This window comes from Mytilus edulis, chromosome 13 (assembly GCF_963676685.1).
Source record: "Mytilus edulis chromosome 13, xbMytEdul2.2, whole genome shotgun sequence".
NCBI classification, from domain to species: Eukaryota; Metazoa; Mollusca; class Bivalvia; order Mytilida; family Mytilidae; genus Mytilus; species Mytilus edulis.
Window position 1 is genome coordinate 4,970,754 of NC_092356.1, and position 12,465 is coordinate 4,983,218.

Below are 12,465 nucleotides of genomic sequence, written 5' to 3' on the forward strand. Positions count from 1 at the left end.
AAACCTTGAGAGCTATACCTAACCGGAAGCTATCACCAGTAAAATTGATATTTTTATATAAGTTCAAAAAACTAAATTTTGGAAAAAACATAGTTTGCTAAAAAAAAAACACCTCAATGTTGCACTTTGTCAATACAGCTGTTTCTCAAAGCACGCCTCTTTTGGGGAGATTTATAATATTCATAGATATGTTAATTTGTTAACGTACTGGTTCCAATATATGATCTCTGTGTTTCATCTCAACATCACTTGGGAATGTAACCAGTATAGAAAAAAAAATGGTAGCGCCTACATTTTAATTCTTAGGAACTCCCAACATGGAGGTAAGGGTAGTATAGAATTTTAGTATAAGTTTAAGGGCATATCAATGTTGAAAAAGGAAGCACAGCCCTATATTTTGACCTCTGAATAAAATAGAAATGCATGAAACATTCTGTTCTGGGATATTATTTTTCACGAAACGTCATAGTAAAAGTGTCACAGTTTTAGCCGCAAAGGGAATTCGTATGGAAATTGCATTGTCTGTATTCATAGAATTGCAACCTTAATTAGTAATAAACTTGTTGTTTTGCTATAAATTTTTAAATAGCTTATTAAAAAAAATGTTGAGTATAGATCTCAAACGGACTTGTATAGAACAGAGGAGATATTGTATTTTTTATATACGTGCGCTCCTGTAAGTTTTTTGGCCATGCATAACGAGTATATTAAGACCTATTACCAGATGGTTATAGTGTTATTCATCCTGTAGTAATTGGAAAAATACACACTTCGTGACATAGTTTGCGTCTAGAGCATACATGTACACCATACGTTTATCTATAAGCTTTAACAATGCTTCCGATGTTGTGCTTTTAAAAAAGCAATTAAAAAAAAATGAGTCAGAGACATTCAGTAAATAGGAACGTCTGATAAAAATCTTTAGCAACTAACTGTAAATAAAATCTTTTTTTAAATTTTATGTTTTTTTTAAACTTTAAATCATGCTTGTCGTAGAGTCCTGATAAATATCTAGTGACAAGCATGGATGTTTTTATTTGACGTTTTGTTAGAGGAAGGCTTTGTACACGATCATTCCTCAGGTTTTGATTTTCGTTTTTCCTTCACTTTATTGTAAAGTTTTGCCTGATTACTATGTACTGCTAAACAATAATGTATGGCCAACTCCCATCGCTTATTCATGATTTATAATGTATTACAATATTTATCAAGGGCATGGATGAAAAATAAAAGCAAAAGGAAATATAAAAATTCTATTTTAATTTAAAACCTTTAGATGTTGTCCAATGACTTATTTTGTATGATATGTGTGCTTCCAACATTACTAAAGAGGGACATTTATTAAGGTGCCTGGCTCTACAACAAACATATTTTTTTTTGTACATAAATAAGGCCGTTAGTTTTCTCGTTTGAATTGTTTTACATTGTCATTTCGGGGCCTTTTATAGCTGACAATGCGGTATGGGCTTTGCTAATTGTTGAATGCCGTACGGTGTCCTATAGTTGTTGATTTGTGTGTCATTTTGGTCTCTTGTGGAGAGTTGTCTCTTTTGCAATCATACCACATCTTCTTTTTTTACATAACTTTTTTATAAGATGTGAAAGTTAATCTTCATAATCCTGGTACCTTTGATAACTATGCATGTAAAGCATTTTTTTTTTAAAGTACTATTTAAGCATTATAGAAAATCTGCAATGAAATTTCCATGAAAAATCAAATAACAAATTCAAATATTTATTGCTATAAAAACTTTAAACATTAAGTTTGTCTCCAAAAGACTCATCAGTGACGCTCGAATCAAAAAATGGTTATAGGGCCAAATAAAGTACGAAGTTGAAGAGCATTGAGGACCAAAAATTCCTAAAAGTTTTGCCAAATACAGCTAAGGTAATCTATTCCTGAGGTAGAGAAACCTTAGTTTTTCAAAATTTCAAAATGTTGTTAACAGTTAATTTATAATTATGAACATATCAATGATAACTCAAGTCAAGACAGAAATGCTGACTACTGGGCTGGTGATAACCTCGGGGAAATAAATCCCTACCAGCAGTGGCATCGACCCAGTGGTTAAACGATATAACTATAATTCACATAAATAATACACAATCACTCATTCACAGTAAATAGTCTAGTGTCCCTTGTCCTCAGTTCTAATGACCTTTTGATGTAGGACCCCATTTTTTTACTTGTGATGGTCGTGATGGATTGAGTATAAAAATCTACTTTTCTTCAATAACACACAAATAAAACAAATTATATTAACATAATCAGATAAAAGGAACTTTATTTCACTAACTAATCTAGAAAATTGCTACATTGTCATTTAGCAAGACAACTAGAGTAGAAAAAACACCAACTTCGTATAACTTACAAAATGCTATACACAAATAGAAGGGTAGATACTAAACAAGTTGAATTTCCATATGTAATCGGGAGTAACAATTGTAACTCACCTCTACCAATGACCCATTTACCATCAGTTGTTCTTATTTGGCACTTTTTAACAATATCGATTCCATCCGTGCTATGTACTTTCATATTAGAATCTCCAACTAATCTACGTACAAGGCTAGACTTGCCAACCCCATCTTTACCAATAACTTGAATTCTAACATAACGTCTTATCTCTGTTCTATCTTTGATTAAATTGTCATTCCTGTTTGTTACTTTTAGACTTTTTGTATGTTGTTTCTGGATTTCTAACAATGATACAAAATAACACAATCAAGATATGTGATTTGAAACTGGACATTTTTTGTAACATATTTCAGACAATATGACATGAGCTCATTTACCATGAAATTAATTAATTATCACCACAATTTCGTCTTTTCAGTTTTGTGAATGAATAACGTGAAGGAGAGACGAATGGTACCAAAAGGACATTTAAACTGAAGTAACAACATATCTTGAGCAACATGAACTTCACCATCAACTCGGGTGTTATCAGGTGTTCCGGAAGGGTGAGCAGTTCATTCCCAACATGTGGCACCTGTTGTATTGCTCACATTAGTACACACCTAGTTAATTATCTTATTTGGTAGGTAATATTCAAGGAAAAGGACATTGAATTGTAATTACAACAATTGGAAGATATCCGTCGTCATCTGTAAAACAAATATTCCATGTTGTAGTTGGTCGACATACTGACCCATAACATAGTTGTTGCAAGGGTTCCTAATGTGGTAAAGGCTAGACAGAATCTCTACACAAAGCATCGGACTGAACATCTACGTATATCTTCACCATGCATAATCAAATGGATGTCAAACTTTGGCAAGGGTTTAACAGCCGGTCGGAATAGAGACTAAACATGATTACATTGTTTTATTCCCAGTCATCCTAAGAGGTCTATATAATGTTAACGTACTTACCTCTACAAAATTGGATTCCTGGCCGCTTAATTATATAAACAACTATACACACAGCAACTAAAATAGATCAAATGTCACGTTTAGAATAAAAGTATGTAAATGGTATTGTATTTCAGAAAGAACCGTATCGCTTTAAGACATAAGCCGGATTTACTACTACTTTTCTATAAATTCATCTCAGCATGTTATCAATAATCAGTTAGATATAACTTATGTGGACACACTTTTTTAGTGGGTCACTATTTATAACCAGATGTTGACCACAAAATGATAAGCTATAAACTTATATATCTCTGTGTCTTTCCTCCTGGCTTCAATGTATTTCTGAACAATAAATATGAAGAAGAAAAATTGTTATCTTAAGAAAAAATATAATACTAATAATAATAGTATACATATTTAGTTTTTTGCAATATTATTGACAACTTTCCCTGCATTTATATGACATAATTGTGTTCCTCAACTTTATTGTGTTGTCTTTCTTGTATTTAAACTTAAAATAAATACAATAAATAATGATTAAAAGTATTGATACATTTATACTTCATACATTTTTTATTAGTGTTTTATTACGTTAGATAATTTCTTTCAATGTATTGAATTCTTTCAAACTGATGTGAATTTAGGGAAAACAAAAAATTACCATAAACGATTATCCTAACCGTGACAAATTATCTGGTCTATGCCATTAACCTTTTTAACCCTTTTTAGCCCTCCCTTCTATTTAAATTTGGTATTTTTTGTAGTTTTGTATCAATTGTTTTTAATTTTACGTCGGTTTTTTTTCTAAACCATATGAAAATAAACATATTCTACTTAAATGTTAATGGCTGCTTACTTTCAATTTCAAATTAACTAATCACAGCAAGAAATGAATAGAAAAAAAAATCCAAAGATTTAAAAAAAAAAAGGAAAAAAAGGAAAGGGCCTTTAACACTTCTTGTCCTTCAGTACTAGGATCTATGCATGATGGTGCCATATCCCAACATTTACAATGATTTCCAAAATTCCGGTAAAACAAGAGGCTGTCATTATGACGGCAACTCTGACGGCAAACCAGATTTCTTGCAGAGGTCGAACACAGAACAGCCCAGAAAGTATAGACACAACATTTAAGCTTAAAACAGTTCTTAATTTGAATTGTGATTGAATATTTGACATATCATAGGTTTGTGACACAAAATCGGTGTGGTCAAAAGAACTATTTTTTATCAAAAAACACTTTGATAACCAGAAAACAAAAAATAATAATATCCCCTCCAAATGACAATCTCCCTTCTTTCTTCAAAACAATACAATGTGTTAAGCAAGGTGTTGTCTTCTCTTCCATCATACCCATTATTGTTTGACAATATCATAATTATGTCATCCTTTTAAGTGTGTAATAATTGCTAATGTGCAAAACAATTAACAAAGTACATACTATAAATTACATTAATAACTTAATCCCTTTAAAATATTAACATAAATTATAATATAATTACAGTAATTTTTTTTTTTTAACGTTAGCAAATACATTCTTCTAAAAACCAACATCAATATTTCGTTGGTTTTGGTTTTTGAAATTAAAAGTACAATTATGTTAAGTTAAGTAACAGTTAATATAGGAAATGATATTTCCACCTCCGGCATTGAGTTTCAATTAATATAGGAAATTATTATTTCTTCTCCGGCAGTGAGATTCGAACACACGATCTTTCCACCTTGGGTTAGTTCAAAATACCCCTGCACCACTTTCATCGTTTGCAAATTGTTAAAATTGAAGAACTTAATAAGTCTACTTCTTAAGACGTGCAAAAATACACATATGAAGATTCTCACCCAGCTTATTTTAAAAAACTAGAGGCTCTAAAGAGCCTGTGTCGCTCACCTTGGTCTATGTGAATATTAAAGGAAGCAGATGGATTCATGACAAAATTGTAATTTGGTGATGGTGATGTGTTTGTACATCTTACTTTACTGAACATTCTTGCTGCTTAAAATTATCTCTATTTATAATGAACTTGGCCCATTAGTTTCAGTGGAAAATGTTAGTAAAAATTTACAAATTTTATGAAAATTGTTAAAAATTGACTATAAAGAACAATAACTCCTAAGGGGGTCAATTGACCATTTCGGTCATGTTGACTTATTTGTAAATCTTACTTTGCTGAACATTATTGTTGTTTACAGTTTATCTCTATCAATAATAATATTCAAGATAATGACCAAAAACAGCAAAATTTCCTTAAAACTAACAATTCAGGGTCAGCAACCCAACAAAGGGTTGTCCGATTCATCTAAAAATTTCAGAGCAGATAAATGTTGACCTGATAAACAATTTTGTGAGATTTGCTCTAAATGCTTTGGGTTTTGAGTTATAAGCCAAAAACTGCATTTTACCCCATGTTCTATTTTTAGCCATGGCGGCCATCTTGGTTGGATGGCCGGGTCACCGGACACATTTTTCAAACTACTAATCCAAAAGATGATTGTGGCCAAGTTTGGATTAATTTGGCCAAGTAGTTTCAGAAGAGAAGATTTTTGTAAAAGACTACTATTTACGAAAAATGGTTAAAAATTGACTATAAAGGGCAATAACTCCTAAAGGGGACAATTGATTATTTCAGTCATGTTGACTTATTTGTAAATCTTACTTTTCTGAACATTATTGCTTTTATAGTGTATCTCTATCTATAATAACATTCAAGATAATAACCAAAAAGAGCAAAATTTCCTTAAAATTACTAATTCAGGGCCAGCAACCCAACAATGGGTTGTCCGATTCATCTGAAAATTTCAGGGCAGATAGATCTTGAACTGATAAACAATTTTACCCTATGTCAGATTTGCTCTAAATGCTTTGGGTTTTGAGTTATAAGCCAAAAACTGCATTTTACCCCATGTTCTATTTTTAGCCATGGCGGCCATTATAGTTTGATGGCCGGGTCACCGCACACATTTTTCAAACTACTAACCCAAAAGATGATTGTGGCCAAGTTTGGATTAATTTGGCCCAAGAGTTTCAGAGGAGAAGATTTTTGTAAAATATTACTAAGATTTACGAAAAATGGTTAAAAATTGACTATAAAGGGCAAAAACTCCTAAAGGAGTCAACTGATCATTTCAGTCATGTTGACTTATTTGTAAATCTTACTTTTCTGAACATTATTGCTGTTTACTGTTTATCTCTATCTATAATAATATTCAAGATAATAACCAAAAACATCAAAATTTCCTTAAAATTACTAATTCAGGGGCAGCAACCGAACAACGGGTTATCCGATTCATCTAAAAATTTCAGGGCAGATAGATCTTCATCTGTTTTAACAATTCTACCCAATGTCAGATTTGCTCTAAATGCTTCGGTTTTTGAGTTATAAGCCAAAAACTGCATTTTACCCCTATGTTCTATTTTTAGCCATGGCGGCCATCTTGGATGGTTGGCCGGGTCACCGGACACATTTTTAAAACTAGATACCCCAATGATGATTGTGGTCAAGTTTGGTTTAATTTGGCCAAGTAGTTTCAGAGGAGAAGATTTTTGTAAAAGTTAACGACGACAACGGACGACGGACGACGGACGACGACGGACGCCGGACGCCAAGTGATGAGAAAAGCTCACTTGGCCTTTTAGGTCAGGTGAGCTAAAAATGTGTACAGATCACAAATTTTTGTTGCCAAACGATGATTTTTACGCAAATATAGAAGAAATCCACTCATTAGACTGTCATTTGTATTGAAATATAAATGTTCATTCATTCAAACAAAAATGTTTTCAATTTTAGCATACCCCAACACTTACGAAATTATGTTTTGTACATGTAACACATATTACAACTTAGCCAAAACAATCAGGATATTGTAGTGAGTGTTGTCTTTTTTGCGATAAAATCTGTAAAAAATGACTACGGATTTTTAGCGTATTTCAAGTTTTTAATTGCGCTGATACACTAAAACTACACGTTTAACTACCTTACAAGAAATAAGTTTTATTTTAATACTATTCTTCAAAAACTCACTACCTACTTATTAAAACAAAATCATAATTCCCCTAAAATGAGCAGTTTGCTATGCACTTCTTCATGTCTTTTTTTAAATATTCTTTAGAATTCGAAGAAGAAAAATAAAAAAGAGACGCGAGATACCAAAGGGACAGTCAAACTCAAAAATCGAAAAAAAAACGTGACAACCCCATGGCTAAAAATGAAAAAAGACAAACAGACAAACAATAGTACACATGACACAACATACATGACATAGACAACTAAAGAATAAACAACACGAACCCCACCAAAAACTAGGGGTGATTTCAGGTGCTCCGGGAGGGTAATCAGATCCTGTTCCACATGTGAAACCCGCCGTGAAATATATTTAAGAATACTTACAGTATGATAATAACAATGTCACTATCGATATGGCTGCTTTGTTGCGATCTACAATTATACGAAGGTTTTTAAGTGTAACTGAGCTATATTTGGATGTTACAACATATTCATGTTAATTTTTAATTAATGAATAGTTTTATTTCATTGTAACCGACCAGTTAGAATTCTACTTTGTCAATATAATCTCCCCATTACGTCAACTAATGGTTATAACCGTAACAATGGAAGACATTGTAGTGATGACGCGCTGTCAATTCAGCTTTTGAAAACCGAATCTTATTCGAACACGCCTACTATATCGTTATGACTCAGCCAGTTTGCTCATTTGAATTGTTTTACATTTGTCATTTCGGAACCTTTTAGAGCTGACTATGCCGTATGGACTTTGCTTAATTAAGACCGTACGGTGACTCATGGTCTCCTCAAAAATAAATAACCATTCTTTGGTTCATACAAGAATGATCATTAATGAAAACGAAACTTTAAAATGTGTATTTTGCTGTATTGGTAATATATATTATATATAAAACAGTTCCGTGAAAGTTATCAAAGGTCAGCTTTGATATAAGAAGTTCATGAAACGACGACCTGTCCAGGTATTGAGCAGTTTTGAGACATCAACATGATCATGTTAACTTGCTTTTTTCCTATAAACTTATTCAGTAAACTTAAAAAAACCAACCAATCAACAAATAATCACATAACATGTCTGCAGTATACGTAAAAGAAAGTACAACACGAATCTGTATATTTTATTTTTCAATAACGGTCGACATTTAAATAATATGTTCTGTACAATTGCTTCAACAGTTCCTTGAAGGAGCTGTTAAGTATCAACTGCCTGCAACTAGTGATTGGTAAACTGATTTCATGAAAAAGAATGTGACAATCATTGCTTTACGGAATCTAGTTCCAATATTAAATCAAACAAACATGTTGTAATGCTGAGAAATGAAAATGAGAATTGTAATAATTCTATTCTGATATGTTTCCTGATATTAAAAACAAACTTCACCGTGTAGAACGCCACTTGCGGGGTGTCGGCTATGTTTGACATGGGGTGGCAATTTTGAAGCGACGAAAAAGTAACAAGGTAAGTTCAAGCATCAAAATTTCTTATTTCTAGAACTCTCAGTACCATATAATGTATTGCACGGAAGGAACCGCAATATAATCTATTTCCTGAAAGCAGAAGCAGTCGTTTTCAGTGCTCAGTTTTCTCAAACACCTCGCCCTAGTTTTCCGTGTTGCAGATTTTGAGGCTTTATATGCAAATTTCGGTATAAAAAACTACTTTACACAGTCATCCCCCGTATCATTTATATAGAATTGTATTCCTCTCATTGACTTATACCAAATACCAGTTTCTTAGTTAAAATTAATTGATTTTAAAACTGTTATTCATCAAAATATAAAGTGTCGCTCGGGGTGTCAGATTTTGTGTCGCAAGGGGTAGAGGCTTGTCATGCAAACATTTTCTTATAAATCGGTCTCTATCTGATACTTTTAATTCAAACACACCTACACAAATATGAACATAAATGTAACAGAAATTCAACCTAGAAAAACAAAGGTTACATCAAATTCTTCAAATGTTATTCAATTCCGGTTCGTTTAGAGATATGTATATAGTCAGAGTAGACCTTCAAAGTAGATATGATATGATAGATGTGTAACAGAAAACGGATAGTTCTAGCTGGGCGATTACGACCGAAATAACTGTCTTGAATCATTTTTTCTTGTAAACCTGTTTCGTTGTATATTTGTGTACAAGTCGTTGTTTTCTCATTGACAATTGTAGTATCATCGTCTTCAGGATTACTTGAAGTTGTGTTGTCATTCGCTGAAAAAGATGCCGGTGAGTGTTTCATTGGAGAGAGTGTTCTAATTCTTTTAGGAGTAATGGATTTTTACGGCGTGCACGAGTGCTTTTTAGATGAACCTGGTGATGAACTATGATGCATTTTGGCTGGTGGAGGCTTCGGGCATATCTTATACTGAGGACTATTTTGTGATGTTTTGGTTTATTGAGTCATAGCCTTGACCTTTTTTTACCATGATATTGACTGAAAAGGAAAAGAAATCGTTTACCAGCTTGAAAACTAAATATTTTAAGCCATTTTCTTTACTATGAATGAAATCAAAAGCACATGTTTTATAAGACCAAAAACAGGCAAGATGAAAAACCCTTATTTTGTCATGGTAAAGTAGATGTGAATGAAATCAAAAGCATATCTTTTATAAGACCAAAAACAGGCAAAATGAAAAATCCTTGTTTTGTCATGGTAAAGTAGATGTGTTTGAAATAAAATGTATCATATGAAGACTAATTTACAAGCAAATATGTATTTTTTTTATGACAAGCCTCTACCCCTTGCGACGCAAAATCTGACACCCCGAGCGACACTTTATATTTTGATGAATAACAGTTTTAAAACAAATTAATTTTAACTAAGAAACTGGTATTTGGTATAAGTCAATGAGAGGAATACAATTCTATATAAATGATACGGGGGGTGACTGTGTAAAGTAGTTTTTTATTCCGAAATTTGCATATAAAGCCTCAAAATCTGCAACACGGAAAACTAGGGCGAGGTGTTTGAGAAAACTGAGCACTGAAAACGACTGCTTCTGCTTTCAGGAAATAGATTATGTTGCGGTTCCTTCCGTGCAATACATTATATGGTACTGAGAGTTCTAGAAATAAGACATTTTAATGCTTGAACTTACTTTGTTACTTTTTCGTCGCTTCAAAATTGCCACCCCATGTCAAACATAGCCGACACCCCGCATGTGGCGTTCTACACGGTGAACTTGGACAAACATGAACAAACTATAACTTTGAAATTGAAAGTATTGTTATGGTTATCTTTCCTAGAACTTATTAATGCTGAGTGATTTATAATTGCGTCCAATGTATCAGTTGGGTATTCTTCCTTTATAAAGTTAAAACGTACTTGTAGGATAGATTAGGTTGTATTTGAAGCTGTCAAACTCGATGATCTTTATTGTCCGTGAACTATTAAACCTGAAAAAAAATCTATACACTTGCATATTGATACATAATTTTGTACAGATTCAATGAGAAAAAATAACACAAGAGTGCACACGCAAAAATGTCTCCCCTTCTTTACTAATCATTGATGCTTTGTTGATAGTCCTAAATATAACGCTTTATTACAACTGTCACATACAATTAACATTAACCAAGAAAAGTAAACAATGACCAATGAACCAGGAACATGATAGCAGGGTAAGATGTACCATACCAAGCAGACATGTACCGCTAACAATTTTTCTATACAACAAATATTGCTTATAGTCTAAGAAAAACAGACCAAAACACAAAAACTGATCAATGTAATTTAACCGTGAAAAAGAAGTCAAGGTCAAATAAAACCTGCACGATTGACATATAGATCATGAAATATTTCCAAACACCAAATACAGTTGACCTATTGCATATAGTTTTAGAAAAAAAGACCAAACTCAAAAACTGAACTTTGACCACTGAACCATGAAAATGAGGTCAAGGTCAGATGACACCCGCCAGCTAGACATGTAGACCTTACAATAATTTCATACACCAAAATAGTAGACTTATTGCATACAGTATACAAAAATAGACATGAGCACAAAAACTAAACTATAACCACCAAACCATGAAAATGAGGTCATGGTCAGATGTCACCTGACGGTTGTACATGTACACCTTACTGTTCTTCCATACACCGCATAGATTAGACCTATTGCTTATAGTATTTGAGATATAAACTGTACCACTGAAACTTAACCTTGTTCACTGATCCATAAAATGAGATCAAGGTCAAGTGAAAACTATGTGATGGGTATGACGACCTTGTTAGGTACGCATATACCACATATAGTTATTCTACTACTTATAATAAGAGAGAATTCAACATTACAACAAATCTTAACTTTTTTCAAGTAGTCACTTAAACCATGAAAATGAGGTCAAGGACATTGGACATGTGACTGACGGAAACTTCGTAGCATGAGGCATCTATATACGAAGTATGAAGCTTCCAGGTCTAGCACCTTCTAAAATATAACGCTTTCAAAAAGTTTGCTAACCCCGCCGCCACCAGAACACTATCCCTATATCGAGCTTTCTGTGACAACAGTTGAAGGCTCGACAATAAAAACAAATATAATTTTTAATAATAACGGAGTGTACAACTATGTAAAGCAAAGAAGCTGCTAGCAAAATCCGTCGTTTTTTAGATAGGTTAGACAGAAGAATTTTGTTAAACTTCAGGATCTGTTCGTCGTAGGCTAAGTTAATACATATACATCTATTTGGATTTTATATATGTAGGACTCGGAACCGCGATGGTACCCCGAACCGCGATGGTCACGCTGAGGTGCGATGGTCTACGCTGAAGTGCGATGGTTAACACGCTGAAGAGCGATGGTGACATTGTGACGTTAACTTGTTGATATTTACGCTGAAGTGCGATGGTGGTTACGCTGTAGTGCGATGGCCAACCTAAGAATTTGTGTAAAAGCAAAATGTATATGAGCTGTTTCATTAAAAAAAACACCAATAAGATTTGACAAAATAAGATGCTATAGCCTCTAATTTGGAAGATGGTTTAATATCTGTTTAGATCATACCAAAGACTTTTATTTTAGTTTTAATCTAATTTTCTAATTCTCCCATTCTACTTTTAGCACGCAAGAGTATGGAATAAGGTTTTGA

General features: G+C 33.0%; 1 protein-coding gene across 1 annotated transcript in view; it reads right to left on the reverse strand.

Moving 5' to 3' along the window:
- Window positions 1–12,465, reverse strand: part of LOC139501619 (uncharacterized) — a 41,559-nt gene that overhangs the window by 24,516 nt on the left and 4,578 nt on the right. Inside the window, exons 5-8 of the mRNA XM_071290739.1 lie at window positions 10,700–10,770; window positions 7,743–7,790; window positions 3,376–3,432; window positions 2,455–2,700 (exon numbers count right to left, since the gene is read on the reverse strand). Of these exons, the coding sequence (XP_071146840.1) occupies window positions 2,455–2,700; window positions 3,376–3,432; window positions 7,743–7,790; window positions 10,700–10,770 (422 nt within the window). The remainder of the gene's footprint in view (window positions 1–2,454; window positions 2,701–3,375; window positions 3,433–7,742; window positions 7,791–10,699; window positions 10,771–12,465) is intronic.